The 19,230-nt window shown below is 41.7% G+C and overlaps 1 protein-coding gene across 1 annotated transcript in view; it reads right to left on the bottom strand.

The window, feature by feature from the left end:
- Positions 1-14,553, bottom strand: part of nfs1 (NFS1 cysteine desulfurase) — a 41,346-nt gene extending 26,793 nt beyond the window's left edge. The window contains exons 1-5 of the mRNA XM_073062152.1: positions 14,367-14,553; positions 11,885-11,958; positions 9,698-9,814; positions 1,931-2,014; positions 584-736 (exon numbers count right to left, since the gene is read on the bottom strand). Coding sequence (XP_072918253.1) covers positions 584-736; positions 1,931-2,014; positions 9,698-9,814; positions 11,885-11,958; positions 14,367-14,466 — 528 coding nt within the window. The 5' untranslated portion in view covers positions 14,467-14,553. The remainder of the gene's footprint in view (positions 1-583; positions 737-1,930; positions 2,015-9,697; positions 9,815-11,884; positions 11,959-14,366) is intronic.
- Positions 14,554-19,230: the final 4,677 nt, after the last annotated feature.

The raw sequence follows: 19,230 nt of genomic DNA, 5'->3' as shown, positions 1-19,230 counted from the left end.
GGGCTATGTGGGAGGGAAAAACTATATTGTTCTTGGAGTAGGTTAAAAGGTCAACATGACATTATGGGCCAAAGGGCCTTGATTGTGCTGTAGTGTTCTATGTTCTAAATGTTGTTCAACAAGTTCCAAAATGTCAAAAATCCACCATAACATGTCCGAGGAGAGCTGTAAGCCTAGAAAAGTTTTAGCTCAGCTTTTGGCTTTACCTCCAGTTTCAAACTTTGCAATCAAAGTGTATCAATTAATATATACAGATTGCAGACCAGTGTAATATTGGTCTATGTTTTCCTCAGTTAACCCCTCTAAAAGGATAGCTGTAACTTCTGGATCAGGAATGGAAATAGGGATATTATAAGTCTTCTCCAAGTTATGTGAAACATTAAGTGTTAACTAGGCATAGTCAATTATCCCTGTCTGGGATGCTTAACCACACTCCCACCACAGAAAGAACAGCAATGCTCACAAACAGCAAAGCATGCAGGGATTTTGACGGAAGAAATCCCCAAAACAAAGAGAGTTAAAGCCTAGCGGAAAAAAAGCCAAAAACAATCTTTGGGAGGAAACAACAAAATTAAGAATTTACCTCCAAGTCAATCAGTCCATTTGATTTCACTGGCAGATAGGTAACTTCAAACCCCTCAGTCTCGAGCATGCGACAAGAGTCGAGTACACATTTGTGCTCTGTCTGAGTTGTGATGAGGTGCTTCTTTTTAGCTTTGTAAAACCTTGCAACACCCTGGAAATAATAGCAAACAAGACCGATCTAGAGCACCGAATTATTAACTATAAAATCAATCAAAAGTGAAGAGACGAACTTAGTTTTACTCTCTGGAATCTGTTGGTGTTTCTCTTGAAAAAACTTTATATCAAATGCAATTGCCATTTTTACAGAATTATATTACAGATGAAAAGGTTTAATATTAAAGATTTAAATGACTTAACTTTATTTGTCACATGTACATTGAAACATACAGTGAAATGTATTATTTGCATCAATGGCCAACAATGTAAGGATGTGCTGGGGGCAGCCTGCAAGTGTTGCCATGTTTCTGGTGACATCATAGCATGCCCACAACTTACAAACCCTAACCTGTATGTCTTTTGAATGTAGCAGGAAACTGGAGTACCTGGAGGAAACCCATGTGGCCACAGGGAGAACATACAAACTCCTTACTGACAGCAGCAGAAATGAACCCCCAATCAGTGATAGCTGATTCTGTAAAATGTTGTACTAATGAACAGGGCTTATTTGGGGATTAATACGGGCAAGAGGGATCGGTATAGTTAGTTATGATGCTTAGCAGTGCCTGTTTTTATGCTGTGCAATTCTATAATTGAGATTGTTTCCAAATACCACCATGGGTATTGAGTGTGAGCGGTAATTCCAATATATTCTTTGAGTTCTTCTTGGGTACGTCTCTAATGTTCCCAACACGAACCTTAGATCCCACACCATCAGGCTCAGTTACAGTTATTTCCCTTCAACCTTCAGGCTCTTGAACCAACATGAAAAACTTCACCCACCTCAACACTGAACTGATTCCACAACCTATGCATTCATTTTCAAGGACTCTACAACCCATTTTTGTAATATTATTTATATATTTTTTTTTATTTCTGTATTTGCACAATGGTTGTTTGCCTGGCTTTGTACATAGTTTTTGTTTTAAATTGATTCTACTGTGTTTCTTTGACTCTACTGTGAATGCCCAGAAGAAAATGAAGCACAGGGTAGCAAATGGTGACATATATGCACTTCAGTAGCAAATTTACTACTGTTCCGCTGTGAGGAATGGACTCTCATCTGTCCCAAAGACACAGGTTAACTCCTGCAATCAATGAACACTAATGAGGCAGATTAATGATTAACAATTAACAAAAGACACACTGGCACATGCACTTGCACAATATCAAGTCAATGAAACCTTACCTTGATGGCGATGTTGTTCGACTCTGTAGCACCACTGGTGAAGATAATTTCTCGCTCATCTGCTCCTAACACAGCAGCTGTTTGCTGGAGTAACAAATGATTTAATTTACAAAAAAAAAATTAATGTAGGATAAAACCCGTGCACTTCCCTGGTTTTGAAATGGAAAACCAGCCTAAAATTATATCCACTTTCTCCAAACAATTTGTAGGTGGAGAGTATCCTTGTATCCTGGAAGGTATCTCAGTAACTGAAATGTGTGGTAGTGGGTGGATGGAAAAGTGGACAACACACATCAGTAAATGGTGAATATCAACAGCCCCCAGCTGACCTACTCGGTATATAAGCAATGTGGCAGCATCACACTGACTGGTAGATCATAGCTGAGTTTCAGGTTAGTTAAACACCACTAAGTAAAAGAAACTTAGTCAGGACTTTGAAACTGCAAATTCAATAAGAGCAAAAAAAGCAAAATAAAACACAGCTGGATGCACTCAGTGGGGACAAAGGGAGCATTAACACCATCAGATCATAAGATATAGGAGCAGAATTAGGCCATTTGGTCCATCAAGTCTGCTTCACCATTTCATCATGGCTGATTCAATTTTCCTCTCAGCTCCAATCTCTTGCTTTCTCTTCCTTCATGCCGACTAATCAAGAATCTATTAACCTCTGCCCGAAATAGAAAGACTTGGCCTCCACAGCTGCCTATGGCTACAAATTCCACAGATTCACCACTCTCTACTGAAAGAAATTCCTCATCTTCGTTTTAATAGGACACTCTATTCTGAGGCTGTGTCCTCTGGTCTTAGACTCTCTCACCATAGGAAACATCTTCTCCACATCACCTCTATCAACGCTTTTCACCATTCAATAAGTTTTAATGAGGTCACCCCTCAATCTTCTGAATTCTAGTAAATACAGGCTCACAGCCATCAAACCTTCTTCATCTGACAAGTCAATCAGTCATGGAATCATTTTCGTAAACTCACTTTGAACCCTCTCCAGTTTCAGCACATCCTTTCTACAATAAGGGCCCAAACCTGCTCACAATACTCCAAGTGAGGCCTCACCTCACCAGAGCTTTACAACGTTTCAACATTACATCCTTGCTTTTATATTCTAGTCCTCTTCAAATGAATGCTAACATTCATTTGCCCTCCTCACCACAGACTCAACCTGCAAATTATCCTTTAGGCAATCCTGCACAAGAACTCCCAAGTCCCTTTGAACCTCAGTTTTTTGTATTTTCTCTCTATTTAGATAATAGCCAACCCTTTCATTTCTTATACCAAAATGCATAACCATACGTCTTCCAAAATAGTATTCCATCTGCCATTTCTTTGCCCATTCTCTTAAACTAAGTCCTTCTGTAGCCTCTCTACTTCCTCAAAACTACCTGCCCCTCCACTTATATCGTCTGCAAACTTTGCAACAAAGCCACCAATTCCATCATCCAAATCACTTACATATAACATAAAAGAATCAGTTCCAACACAGATCCCTATGGAACATCACTAGTCACCAGCAGCCTGCCAGAAAAGGCTCATTTTATTCCCACTCTTTGCCTCCTACCTATCAGCCACTGCTTTATCTATGCTAGAATATTTTCTGTAATACCATGGGCTCATAGCCTGTTAAGCAGCCTTGTGTGGCACCTTGTCAAAAGCCTTCTGAAAATCCAAGTACACAATATCAACTGATTCTCCTTTCTCTATTCTGCTTAATATTTCTTCAAAGAATTCCAACAGATTTGTCAGGCAAGATTTTCCCTTGAGGAAACCATACTGACTACAACTTATTTTATCATGTGCCTCCAAGTACCCTGACACCTCATTCTTAATAATCAACTCCAACATCTTCCCAATTTCTGAGGTCAGACTAATTGGATTATAGTTTTCTTTAATCTGCCTCTCTCCCTTCTTGAAGAGTGCAGTGACATTTGCAATTTTCCAGTCTTCTGGAATCATTCCAGAGTCTAGTCATTCTTGAAAGATCATTACTAATGCTTCACGATCTCTTCTGCTAACACTTTCAGAACTCTGGGGTGTACACCATCTGGTCCAGGTGACTTATCTATCTTCGGACCCTTCAGTTTCCCAAGAACCTTCTCTATAGTTATGGTAACTTCAAACACTTCACTACCCCTGATAACATTCTGCCAGTGACTTCCACAGTATAAAAGCTTATGCAAAATACTTATTCAGTTCATCTGCCAATAAGCCATAGTCAGCATGGTTTCCTCAAGGGAAAATCTTGCCTGACAAATCTGTTGGAATTCTTTGAAGAGATATCAAGCAGAACAGACAAAGGAGAATCGGTTGATATTGTGTACTTGGATTTTCAGTTCATCCCCATTACTACCTCTCCGGTATTGTTTTCCAACTGCCCAATATCCATTCTCACCTGTCTTTTACACTTTATGTATCTGAAGTGTTACGAATGTGACGCAACTCTGAGGGGCCGAAAGGTACAAAGTCGCCCCCTCCTTTCTGAGAATCGCAAGATCGCTATTAATTCGGGTCTGGGACCCAGGAAATGAGAGAGAGACATGCAGAATCCACAAGGTTTGGAATGTGTCCTGGCCTCAGCGAAACGAAACCACTGATAACGGCTATTGTCTCTTGGAGACAGAATTGTGTATTGAGTACTGTACTATTCATTGAAACCCCTCAGGGGACAACCAGAGTGGGCTGGTTGAGGGATTGCATCATCCCAACCTGATTGACATCTGAGACCCCGTGAGTAAGGATAAAAGAGGGTCTGGGGAACAACCCCTTTAGACACACCAGGAGAAACGCTAGAGATCCCGTGACAGCGTTTAATAGCGACAGCTGGTGGGGGGCTTGTGTGTGTCCTCCCTTGCCAGGGTGGCGGGCTCATCACGGAAGAACAGTTTAGCTAAAGGAGAGGCCACAAGTGAACGGCCACACCAACGAGACTCCGACAGATCAAAATCATAAAAGGAAAGCCGGCAAGTTTTTCTCCAAATCTCTCTCTCTCTCCAACCATTGCAACAAAGCGATCCCCAAAGGCTGCAGCCTGCATGAACTGAGTGAACTTTATATTTCCATCGGACAATACATTATCCCCTAGACAACTATAGAGCTTATTTCTTATTGATTATTATTATACCCGCACTTTTAGATTTAGTATTGACGACGTATATTATCTGTATATTTGCATTGATATTATTTTTGTGTATTTTTACCAATAAATACTGTTAAAAATCGTATCATCAGACTTCAACGGACCTCTCTATCTTTGCTGGTAAGTGACCCAGTTACGGGGTTCGTAACAGAAGAAACTTTTGGCACTGCCTTTAATATTATTGGCTAGCTTACTTTTGTATTCCATCTTTACCTTAATGGCTTTTTAGTTACCTTCTGTTGGTTTTTAAAAGCTTCCCAATCCTCTATAACTTCCCATTACTTTTTTCGCTCTATTATATGCCCTCTCTTTGGCTTTTATGTTGGCTTGTTAGCTACGGTTATGTCGTCTTTCCTTTAGAATACTTCTTCCTCTTTGGGATGTAAACATCCTGTGCTTTCTGAGTTGCTTCCAGAAATTCCAGTTATTGCTGCTCCTCCACTATCTCTGCCTGTGTTCTTTTCCAATCAATTCTGGCCAACTCCTCTCTCCTGCCTCTCCACTTTAATACTGATACATCTGACTTTAGCTTCTCATTCTCAAATTTCAGGGTGAATTCAATCATATTATGATCACTTGCCCCTAAGGATTCATTGATCTTAAGCTCTCTGATCAATTCTGGTTCATTGCACAGCACCAATCCAGAACAGCTGATCATCTAGAGGCTCAACCACAAACTGCTCTAAGAAGCTATCTCGTAGGCACTCCAGAATCTCCTATAATCCAACACCAACCTAATTTTCCCAATCTACCTGCATGTTGAAGTCCCCTTTGACTATCTAAACATTGCCCTTTTGGCATGCATTTTCTATCTCCTGTTGTAATTTATAGGCCAGAACCTTAGTATTGTTTGGGGGTCCATACACAACTACCATCAGGATCTTTTTGCCCTTGCAGTTCTTCATCTCCATCAACAACAATTAGACACCTTCCGGCCCCATGTCATCTCTTTCAAATAACTTGATTTCATTTTTACCAACAGAGCAACACCTCCCTCTCAGCTTTCTGCCTCTCCTTTCAATACAACATATATCCTTGGATATTAAGCTCCCAGCTATAATCTTTCAGCCATGATTCAGTGATGCCTACATCATCATATTTGCCAATCTGCAACTGTGCTGCAAGTTCATTTCCCTTATTCCATATACTGCATGCATTCAGATCCAACACCTTCAATGCTGTGTTCACCCTTTTCAATTCTGTCCACCTTTTATATTGTAACTCATCCTGCATATTGCAATTTTGTCCTATCAACAGCCTTTCCACAATACACATTGACTCTGTAATCTAATCACAAACAAGAGAAAATCTGCAGATGCTGGAAATCCAAGCAACACACACAAAATGGTGGAGGAACTCAGCAGGCCAGACAGCATCTATGAAAAAGAGTACAGTCGACATTTCGGGCCGAGACCCATCAGCATTCCTCCTTAAAGTGGATTGTTAGAAGCTACAGCTGGATGCACTTCTTGCAGTTATAGTCATATGGGACACAGGAGATCTCCCTGTCTTCCCAAACCCCGCAAGAGGAAAATTTCACTACCCTGCCTAACATCTCCACTGTCTTAGCTCAGCAGATATAAAGGGAAGGGGAAATAAACGAGCTTTTCTTTTTCTCTGAATGAAACCCCTCTTTTTTGAAGCCTCCAAAAGCTAAAGCCTCAAGATCACTGCTCTGACTGCCCACTCAGACAATGGCTGCTGAGTTTGCCCCTGTCTTCCTTTAATTTGCTCTCACTAAGCAATCCCAAATGATGATTGGTCGTTGGTGTATTGAGACAAAACACCACAAAAGATCATCAGTATAAATAGATAAGGGAGGAATGAGGTAAGGGCTGGTAAGTAAACACGAAGTACAATGCAGATGCTGTGGTCAAATCAACACGTACAAACAAGCTGGATGAACTCAGCAGGTTGGGCAGCATCTGTTGAAAGGAGCAATCAATGTTTCGGGCTGAGACCCTTTGTCAGGACTGAAGGAGGGGGGGGCAGGGGCCTTATAAAGAAGGTGGGGGGAGGGGGAAGGTGCAAATGAAAAAACAGAGGAAAGATCAAGGGGTGGGTGAGGGGAAGCAGGGAGGGGATAGGCCGGAGAGGTGAAGAAGGAATGTAAGGGGAAAGCACTATGGGCAGTAGTGGGGCTGGTAAGTGATATCTGGAAATAGGTAAGGTTGTGGGATGGTGGGAATGGGGGGGGATAATGGGCAAAAGGAGCTGTGGAGGAGGGCTCAGGGTGCTTACAGTCACCTGAAGAGGGGTCTCAGCCTGAAACATCAAACATTTATTCATTTCCACAGATTCTGCCTGACCTGCTGAGTTCCTTTAGACAAGACCCTTTGAGATGGTCCAAAGTCCATCCCAAGTAATCCTTGGATCAACCTGCCAAATTATTCCACTCCCCTGTTATTTTGCTAGGACCCTGCAAATATTTCCCCTTTGTATATGATTTTCTTTTGAAAGTTATTGAAACAGCCTTGGATTTAATTTGAGAATAAAGGCAGAATACTGAGATTCAAACCAAAGTGATGAAAAGGTCAAACATTTGCAGCCAAATTAGTACAAAATAATAGAGTAACGCTAATGTCTGTGCCTTAAAAAAAACTGACAATAACTCAAGTAAAAAAATAACCATTCCAGTTATTAAGACATGGGATTTAAGTTAAACAGCGCTAACTTATAGAGAAGGAAGTTATAAACACAGGAGATTCTGCAGATGCTGCAAATCTTGAGCAATACAAAGTGCTGGAGGAACTCAGTAAGCATGGCAGTGTCAATGAAGGGGAATAAACAATCAACGTTTCTGTACAAAACCCTTCATTACGATCTCTGTCCAAAACATGACTGGTTATTCCCCTCTGTAGGTGCTGCCCGAGTTTTTCCAGCACATTGTTTGTGTTGCTAGAAAAGGAAATTTACTTGAAACTGTGACAGAATGCAACATGCTCCGGTCACAGCAAAACAGGAAATAGTGTCAGGGGAGGAAAATGAATATATATAAAAAAGCCCAGAATTTAAGATACGCACTAACAAATCCTCCCAAAATATAGAAAATGGACGCTCAAATAGGTCAGTGTGAAGAAAGGCAAAGCGGGTGTTCAGCAAGCCAAAACAACTGAGTTTGATGATGAGTTTAACAACACATACAATAAAAGGTCAAAGGAAGTCAGGAAGTCATAAGTGGTTTGGGGAAAGCACGAAGCAGCTAGTATTAGGCGGAGTTAGTTTTTTTCTCAAATTGCATCTGCCTTTTAAAATCTTCTACAGGCCAATGATTTAGAAACTATTCACAGAGTCAAATCAAAGCCCAAGTACCAAACGTAAATGACTTTCAGCCAAACATTTAACAAGATCACTGTTAGAGAGCAATGCACACAACATGCGGGAGGAACTCAGCAGGTCAGGCAGTATCTATGGAAATAAACAAGCAGTCGACATTTCTTTTGAAAGCCTTCTTCAGGACTGCAAAGGAAGGAGGAAGATGCCTGAATAAAAAGGTGGGGGGAGGGGAAGGAGGATTGCTGGAAGGTGATAGGTGAAGCCAGCTGGCTAGGATTGGTAAAGGGCTAGAGAAGCAGGAATCCGATAGGAGAGGAAATGCAAAGGCAAGGGAATAGACGGAACTGACAGAGGAGACCCAGTGTTGGAGAACATTGGACGGTCTTCCGTGAAACGTAAACATAATTGGAATGGCAGAGAACAGTCAGGGTGTGTATGGGGAAGGTGAGTTTCCAATGATCCTGGTGAAGAATTCCAGCAGATCTATCCACTTGTCCCTTTGTCCTTTCTCATACCTACAAATCTTCTGCTTATCTCCGCAATACCCCCCCCAGATAACATTTCTGTCAAATGAACATTCACAAACATATGTTGTGAATTTTGTTGTTTTGTGGTTTGTGACAATATTACAATGGAATACATAATAACAAACTATAAATTACTATACGAAATATATATAAATTATGTAGAGACAGAAATCAAGGGAAAGAAGTGCCAGAGCACTTAAATTTAAGAGCTGGAAGCTGGATGCAAAGTTGATGAAATTGATGTGCTCAGCTTGGGTGTATGAAGCAGCACCAATTACAAACTGAATTGGTGGAATTAGAAACTGTCAGGTGAATGGACATCGCAGAGTTGAGAGGAACACAATACCATAAGACATAGCAGCAGAATTAGGCTATTTGGCCCACCGAGTCTGCTCCGTCATTCCATCATGGCTGATTTATTATCCTTCTCAACCCCATTCTCTTGCCCTCTCGTTGGAACCTTTGACATCCTGACTGATTAAGAGCCTATCAAACTCTGTCTTAAAGCACAGTTTTAAGGTGTTTGGAAGTAGGTACAGAGGGGATGTCAAGGGTAAGCTTTTTTTATGCAGAGTGGTGAGTACGTGGAATGGGCCGTCGGCGACAGTGGTGGAGGTGGATACAATTGGGTCTTTTAAGAGATTCCTGGAAAGGTACATGCAGCTTAGAAAAATAGAGGGCTATGGGTAACCCTAGGTAATTTCTAAGGTACAGACATGTTCTGCACAGCATTGTGGGCTGAAGGGCCTGTATTGTGCTGTAGTTTTTTATGTTTCTATGTTAAATTTACATATTGACTTCACCTCCAAAGTTTACCTTTCTTGCTTTCTCCATGGCTGCTTCACTCTCCCAGCCATATGCATGTGTTCTTGAATGAGGGTTACCGTAGTAGTTGACCTGATAAGGGAGCATTGCATCCAACACCCTTGGATCCTAAGGGTTAATTAAAAGTAATAATACAAATAATACTTTGCACTTCCATAACTTCAGGTTGAGATCATCGGTCCAAAACCAGCTTGAATTTAAATAGTACTAAGTTCAAAGTACATTATCAATGTATATATTATACAAATTTGAGATTTGCCTCCTTACAGGCATCCACAAAACAAAGAAACCTCAAAAGAACTCATAAAAAAGGCTGTCAAAAATAAGAATTACAACAGTCTGAGAGAAAGGAGTTCTCTAAGATGTGCAGGGGAAACAAGCTAAGAGACAGGAGAGGAACTGCAGTAGACTTTAAAACAATTGGACTGTAACACTCAACAAGAGTTATCACAATAAAAGGATTCAATCAAAAAGAGGCAAAATCTGTGGTTAATAAAGGTAAAGGATAACCTTAAATTAAAAAATGTTAGACAAAAGGGTCGGGAAGATTTTAGGATCCAGACTGAAAAGCTCGTGAGGAGGAAAATGAATTTTGGGTTTAAGGGCAACTGTAACAACTTGGCTGTCGTAAGTGGCACCCCCTAATTAAGCTAGAATATAAAATGTTACAGTTCGACCCACAATGTTGTGCCAACCTTTTAACCTATTCTAAGACCAATCAAACCCTTTGCTCCTACATTGCCCTCCATTTTTCTAACATCCACGTCGCTATCCAAAAGTCTCTTTAATATTCCTATTGTATCTGCCCCTATAACAACACCCCGGCACAGTGTTCCATGCATCCACCACTTTCTATATATTAAAAAATTACCACTGACACCCTGTCCAACTTTCCTCCATTCATTTTCAAATTATGCCTCCTGGTATTAGCCATTTCTTCTGGGAAAATGTTTCCGAGTGTCCGTTCGATCTATGTCTCGTATCATCTTGTACACCTCCATCAAGTCACCTCTCATCCACTTTGCCCTTTAGATCAGCCAGTGACCAAATTTACCACCAAGTAACCCTAGTAAAACTGAAGTCTGTCAAGATACAAGGAAAACCATTCCAATGAGCAAAATTATACCTCACATAAAGGAAGGTGGCTGTGCTTTATGGAGGTTAAATATCCCAGCCCTGCGATAGGGCAAGAGTTCAGGGCAGTATACTAGGTCCAACCAACTGCAACTGTTTCACCAGTGACTTTCCTTTCACGATATCAAAATCTAGGCTTTCTGACCGGTCAGTCCCTCCCCCATTTCCATATACAAGATCTAAGTGGTGGAGACTGGAGGTTGGAACACCGATATCTGCAAGTCTGGAGGTTGAAGTCCTAGAAGGGACCTGTCTATGTATGCGAGTGGGTGGGGAAGGGGCTTGTTTTGCTGTTTTGTTTTATTGCTGCTGTTGTGGCGTATGTTGGCACTGGAATGTGTGGTGACAATAGGCTGTCCCCAGCACATACTAAGGTTGTGTTGGTTGCAAACAACAGTTCTCAGTATGTTTGGATGTACATGTGATACAATGAGCAGCTCCCAACAGGATTCCAACTGTAAAGCTTGAAATTCATTTGCCCTCCCTTCACTGAGTCTCCTTTCAATACTTTCAGGGTACCACAGTGCAGAACAACACAAATGCCACAGCTACAAGAGCAAGTCAGAGGCAAGGTATCCTGCAGTGAGTATCTCACCTGTTGAGACCAACAAAGACTTTCCACAACAAACGAGGCACAAGTTAGGAATATAATGGAACACCACCCACATTTAGATATATTTATCGCATTATTAAAACGGGCAGTGAAATGTATTGCCTGTGTGAAAAACCAAGGATGTGCTGGGGGCAGTTCGCAAGTGTTGCCACCCATTCGGATGCCAACACAGCATATCCACAATGTTCATCAGAACAATAACAACAGCAAAACAAGCCTGCCTTCCTTCCATTCACACTATCCTGAGTTCAAAATATATCACTTCCCTGGAGAACCCTGCCAACAGCACTTTGGCAATGCCTTCGTGAGAAGGAATTTAACAGATCCAAGTAGCAGCTCACCGTACCTTCCCATAGGATCAAGGATGGGGAATTAATATTGTTAATGACACGCATATCTCAAAAATGAAAAAGCAAATAAAAAACCTGTACCATTGGTGTTGTTGCCTGGAAATCCAAGTACAGAGGGCGGAGTGCATTTTCTTGAAATTTTGAAGTCTTGTCATCTGGAAAAGCAATAAGAGTTTGATAATTACACAGAGTTCAGGACACAGGGGTAATAGTGAAGTACAGCTGGTTATTCGGGCTTGCACAGATCTTTGTACACAAGGGCAGCATAATAGCATAAAACGAGGCACAGGAGCATAACAGCAGCACAGTAGCATTGCAGTTAGCTGAACAGTTTACAGCGACAGCCACTGGGGTTCAATTCCCATGGCTGTCTCTAACCTTCAAGAGGACCATGACCTTGCCATAGGATTTGAATGCTTGGAGCTTTGTTTGCTTCAATCACCTAGGCAGCGATGTTGGCTGGAGTCAGGGCTTTGCACTTCGGCTCTTGATAGGGTCAGCCATGCCGAAGAGGTCAGACTAAGAGTGGTCGACTGGTCCTTCAGGCTCAGCTCAGGGCCAACAACCTTGATTGGTCAAAAAGAACTTTTGACAAATTCTTCTATACAGATGGAGACAAAGGACCTTCATTGCCCCTAACATCAGTGACGTAACAGGCAGTAAGTCTCTAATGAGCTTGTGGGTCGTTTGGGCTGTCTACAAACACTCCACATATGTATAGGTTAGTACACATTAGTAAGTTGTGGGTATGCTGTGTGGCTGCCAGAAGCTTGGTGATAGCTGTGAGCTGCCCCCAGCACATATTTGTAATGTGTTGGTATGCTTTGATGTACAGTACACGTGGCAAATAAAGCTAATCTTTATCTTTACATCCTTTAAACACCTTGCATTTTCATTTTCAGCATTGCCTCAAATGCAATTTCAGTAATAATAATATTCCGATTAAATGTAGAGAACAAGCCAAATCTCCCTCCTGCACATGAACCATTTTTATTCTCCACTGTTCAAGGTTTGGAAAGTAAATCAGGTATTTGTCTGTACTTTTGAGTTACTCTGGTTCAGAGTCACCAGAGGCTGAGTTGTAAAGCGAGGTTAAATACAACGTGCCTTTACTTCCAGGAGACTGAGGCGTGATCTTAGAGATATACAAAATCATGAAGGGTGAGCAGGCTTCTTGCCAGGGTTGGGGAATTGAAAACTAAAGGATGTCATTTTAAGGTTAGAGCTGAAAGGTTTAAATGAATCTGAGAGCAACTTTTTTTTTACAGTGGGTTGCAGATATGTGGACCCATCTGCCTGATGAGCTAGTAAAGACAGTTATTACATTTAAGTACTACATGGATAGGTATATGGATGACATGAGTTTATGGGCTAAGTGCAAGGAAATGGGATTGCAGTGGATTCTGGTTAATTAGGACACATCGGGACCAGTACAATTTGACCCAATTAAGTGGCTGCCTAGCTCCCCAACAAGTCATGGGAATAACACCACCAGATCGCTGGTCGGCATTATTTACGGTTGCCAGAGAAAAGCAACATCCATCATCGAAGATTCTCACCACCTAGGCTGTGCTCTTTTCTGCTCAGGACACACACCACCGGGTTCAAGAACAGTTACTACCCCTCAGCCATCAGGCTCTAGAACTACACTCATTTAAGGATTCTCATCTTGTTATTTCATGCTCATTATATATTGCTATTTATTATCTGCATTTGTAGTTTGTTTACAGTTTCTTATGTTTACAGTTTACAGATCCTGTTTACAGCTACTGTTCTACAGACTTGCTAAGTATGCCTGGAGAAAAGAAATCCCAGGGTTGTATGTGGTGACATGCATGTACTCTGATATAAAATTTACTTTGAACTATGATGGTATCTGATCATCTTCAAACTTTCAATTTTTGTTTTTGATTAATGAAAACATTCCTGGCAAATGCTATTAGCTGCAGTTTCATGAAATAATTAAAACTGTATAAAAAGACTAATCGCTGTTTAAATGAGTGACAAATCATGCATCTAAATGAAATACAGAACAAATTATAACACTATCAGTACTACAACAGTACTATAAAACTGATCAGTTCCTAATAGTTATCAGTGGAGGAATTCATCCAACATATGCTGCTGTGCTCTCTTGCTCAACTGTAAAGGAACAAAATCAGTGCAGAAACTTAGTGCAGATGATGGACTGCCTTCATACAATTATTTGCCTCCAAATCTTCTTTTCCATTGTAACATTCAAGATGATTGTCGATATCTTCAAATTCTTCGCAGTTCCTAACTTGTTAAAGTAGTGAAATTGTTTCATTTTCTGGCATCTACAAGCCTGAATGCTTGAAACCGCGGTGAGCAAAGCAGTTCTGAATTGTCTAACTTATTTCTCACCAACTATCAGTGACAAAAAGACTGCTTTTTGAACGCACACACAACTGATGCGATTTAAAAATGTTTCTCCTCCCTTCCCTACCTGCTCCCACCCTCAACCCTACTGCTCGCCACCACAGCCTTCCCTCATCCCTTCCTCACAAACCCTCTCCCTTTCCCCACCCCCACCGCAGCGCACCTTCTCCAGCAGCCGCCCTGCGGCCGACAGCTACACCGAACCGCCGACACCCGGCGGCCCGGACGGCGGACCACGCCCGAACGGAGCGCCCACACAACATCGCCGACCGAACGCCACACAGCCGCAGCCGAAAACACTCGGTCGTCCACCACGCAGCCCCGAGCGGAAACTCTCCACGACCCTTCACCCTGACAACGGAAATGACATCACCACTGCGGCGACGATCACGTGGGGTGGATTGTTGCGGGAGAAAACGAAAGTCTTAAACTCGGCGTTAAAGTAAATATATCAAAGTCCATATATATCTCACCATATACATCACTGAGCTTGCTATTCACAATAAATACAAAGAAACATCAATGAAATCCACGAACAAGACCAACAACCAATGTCCAAAAGACAAAATGCAAATACAAAAACAAAAACACCAACAAATTAAGAATAAATAAATAATCAATAGATATTTAGCAACATGAGATAAACTGACCAATCAATATTTCCAGGAAAGAGATAGATAACTGACATTTCAACTCTACGGCTGAACGGGTGAGGGGAACTACGGCCAGGATGAAGATGGGAGCACGGGAGGGGTGAGCTCAAGGTAGTGTGGGGATTAAATTGTTGACTGGGTGGGTAATTGGGGTGTTAGAGGTGCTAACAGAAGTGTAGTGGAAAGTGCTAAATCGCTCTAGCTGCTCCAGTGGAGGGGTAAAGTATTGGCTAACATTGGAATTGGTTCTACTATTGTCACGTGTAACAATCTCAATGACAAAAATGTAAGTGGTCTGATAAATAAGTTTGCAAACAGGAGTTTCAGGGAGATAGTCACCCCTAGGAGTCAGGAGACAGGTAGCTGGGTGACTGTCAGGAGAAGGAAGGGGAATAGACAGGAAAAGCAGAGCACCCCTGGGGCTGTTCCCATCAACAATAAGTCTACCATTTTGGATACTGTTGGTGGGGACGACCTACCAGGGACAAGTTGCAGTGGTTGCGTCTCTGGCACTGAGACTGGACCCTCAGCTCAGAAGGGAAGGAGGGAAAAGAGGAGAGCAATAGTGATAGGGGATTCGATAGTTAGGGGGACAGATAGGAGGTTCTGTGGAAGAGATCGAGAATCCCGGATGGTCTGTTGCCTCCCTGGTGCCACGGTCCGAGATATCTCTGATCGAGTTCTCAGTATTCTGAAGAGGGAGGGTGAGCAGCCGGATATCGTGGTCCATGTAGGGACCAATGACGTGGGTAGGAAGAGTGAGGAGGTCCTGAAAGGTGAGTTTAGGGAGCTAGGTGCCAAGTTAAAGGACAGGACCTCCAGGATAGCAATCTCAGGATTGCTACCAGTGCCACGTGTAGGTGGGTTTAGAAATAGTAAGATAGTGCAGATCAACACGTGGCTGAAGACATGGAGCAGGAGGGAGGGTTTCAGATTTATAGATAATTCGGCAGTTTTCCAGGGAAGGTGGGACCTGTTCTGGCAGGACGGTTTACATCTGAACTGGAGGGGGACAAGTATTCTTGCAGGTAGGTTTGCTAGAGAGACTCCAGTGGATTTAAACTAGATACGAGGGGGGAGGGGGACCAGAGTGTAGGAACAGATGTATGCGAGAAGGAAGAAAAAGAAGACAGTAAAGTTCTTTGTGCTGTTAGAGATAAACAGAGAGCAAGGGGTGGAGAATTTCTTAAATGCATTTATTTTAATGCTAGGGGCATTGTAAGAAAGGTGGATGAGCTTAAAGCATGGATTTATACCTGGAAATATGATGTTGTAGCTATTAGTGAAACATGGTTGCAGGAGGGGTGTGATTGGCAACTAAATATTCCCGGATTTTGTTGCTTCAGGTGTGATAGAATCGGAGGGACAAGAGGGGGAGGGGTTGCATTGCTTGTCAGAGAAAATATTACAGCAGTGCTCTGGCAGGATAGATTAGAGGGCTCATCTAGGGAGCCTATTTGGGTGGAATTGAGGAATGGGAAAGGTGTAGTAACACTTATAGGGGTGGATTATAGACCACCTAATGGGGAGCAAGAATTGGAGGAGCAAATTTGCAAGGAGATAGCAAATATTTGTAGTAAGCACAGGGTTGTGACTGTGGGAGATTTTAATTTTCCACACATAGACTGGGAAGCCCATACTGTAAAAGGGCTGGATGGTTTGGAGTTTGTAAAATGTGTGCAAGATAGTTTTTTTGCAGCAATACATAGAGATACCGACTAGAGAAGGGGCAGTGTTGGATGGTCTGTTAGGGAATGAAATAGGTCAGGTGATGGAGGTATGTGTTGGGGAGCACTTTGGGTCCAGTGATCACAATGCCATTAGTTTCAATATAATTATGGAGAAGGATAGGACTGGACCCAGGGTTGAGATTTTTGATTGGAGAAAGGCTAACTTTGAGGAGATGCAAAAGGATTTGGAAGGAGTGGATTGGGACAATTTATTTTATGGGAAGGACGTAATAGAGAAGTGGAGGTAATTTAAAAGTGAAATTTTGAGGGTACAGAATCTTACGGTCTTCTACTTCTGGTCTTAATATTACAGAATGTGTGGAATCTTTGAGAAGATGCAGAAGAGGTTCATCGGGATGTTGCATTGATTAATAATTATTAGCATAACAAAAGGCAACACAGTAGAGCAGCAGTTAGTGGAACTCTGCAGTCCTATTTGGGGGTTCAATTCCCACCACTGTATGTGGTTCTTCTGATTTCCTCCCGCAGTACAAAAGATCTACATTCAGAAATGGGGCGACACTTGCGGACTGCTCCCAGCGCATACCCAGGCTGTTGGCCATTGACACCAATGCATTTCACTGTAAGTTGTATGTACACTGTACACTGTATGTACATGTGACAAGGCTGATATATAGTCCAGACCCTTTAGTCCATTGAACTCTCCAACTGACCACAATAGAGCTTGTACACCGACTCCAGCCTGGATGCTACACCACGCCACCCTTGGTGGAGCACAACATCTCAGAAGACTTTGTATTGGAGATTGTAAAACAGGCGATCCCGTGGCTCGAGGCCCCGAGTCCACTGAGTGACAGCAAAAACTGCAGTTGCCCACAACAGACCTCGTCATCTGCTGAGCAAAGCACAGGGAGGGCAGCACTGAATCTGCCCATGGTGGAGTGCACTAGCTTCGACTCGTCTCTCCCGGCAGCTACAATGCCACGGCTTGAGACCCATTCCTCACTACAACCGCGGCCATGCAGATCTGCCACTCTCAGCCAATGAATCAGTGAATAGAACTTGCAGCATACCAGATTAACAATGTCTGAAAGGGCCTTGTGACCACAAGTAAAGCGACCACAACAGCCACTCACTCTTTGACTGTAACCCTCCATCGACTCAGGCCGCAGCACGCTGCTCAGCTGCTTTCTCTGCCAGTGAACAACTCACCAATGGTGTAAACCTGCAGTGCTTTAAGTTCTTAATGTATAGCAAGATCGTGATCATTAATATAGGTTTAAATAGGATAGTAGCACTTGTTGCTCCCACAAAAGCTGATACGATCCAATGCTCCACCATCTTAAATTATGAGATTCATACAGATAGGGTAGTCATCCCTGGGTGGAAATGCTAAAGAAAAAGGACATAGCTTTAGTGTGAGAGGAAATTTTAAGAGATATTTGAGGTAACTTTTTTAAAAAACATGGTTGGAGTGCAGGAGGTGCCTGAAATACTCTGTCAGAAGAGAGTGGGGGGAAGCAGATATGATAGCAACATTGAAGAGCTATTTAGTCTGGCACACAAACAGGCAGGCAATGGAAGGATATGGACCTTATGCATCTTAAGAAGACACCCTGGCTTACAGGTATCATGGACTCAAAGTTCTTTTCCTGTCCTGTTCCATTCCACGAATGCAGAGGCTGGTGAGTGAAAGGTGATGACCAGATCTCTATCCAATAGGAGAGTGGCTGAGGGGTAGAAGTACAGTATGGGAAATAGGTGGAAAATAAAACAAAAAAAAACCATTGGGAGCACAACCCCGGAGCTATACATCATGCAAGCTTCCATTAAAAAAACGTCAATCTGCCAACTCAAATCCACTTAAAGAAAAATCAGAAGGAAACCATATTAATTAACTCAAATCAGATGATAGTAGTGGGCGAATGAACCCCACCTTTTCTCAAAATCAAATTGAGGATCAAAAGTTTGATTTCTGATTTTCTCCAAACTAAGACATAACATCACCTGAGAAAACCATTCTATCAAAATAGGAGCAGAAGCATCTTTCCATTTCAACAAAATAGCCCTTCTGGCCAATAATGTAACAAATGCAATTACATGTTGGTCTGATGGAGAAATACCATGAATATATTGAGGGATTATACCAAATAAAACTGTCAATTTATTAGATTGTAAATTAATTTTTAAAACTTTAGAAATTGTAGAGAAAATAGACTTCCAAAAATGTTTCAGTACAGAACATGACCAAAACATATGTGTCAATGTGGCTGTCTCGGTTTTACATCTGTCACTATCAACATTAGGAAACATTTTAGACAGTCTCTCCTTTGTCAAATAGTAATGATGTACAATTTTAAATTGAATTAAAGAGTGATTGGCACAAATCGAATAAGAGTTAGTAGGGGTTCTTTTTTTCAAAAAATCTTTCAAAAAATATTCTGAACACTTTTTTCTTCTTATTATTATTGATATATTGCTTAGCTTTGTTAATCAGTTATTGGCTAATTTAATTCCTTATTGTACATAAGGACATATTGACTTAATGTATCCTTTTTTGTTAATCTTCAATAATAATTAATAAGATTTTAAAATGGAAATAGGTGTTGTGCAGAAAGTATTGTTAATAGGCCATATATGATGGAGGCAGACTGCAACAGAGCAGCCAAGCAATGCTTCTTCA

Source organism: Hemitrygon akajei, chromosome 11, assembly GCF_048418815.1.
Source record: "Hemitrygon akajei chromosome 11, sHemAka1.3, whole genome shotgun sequence".
In the NCBI taxonomy this organism is placed as follows: Eukaryota; Metazoa; Chordata; class Chondrichthyes; order Myliobatiformes; family Dasyatidae; genus Hemitrygon; species Hemitrygon akajei.
The sequence above is the reverse complement of the archived record's forward strand: the minus strand, read 5'-3'. Positions and strand labels throughout refer to the sequence as shown.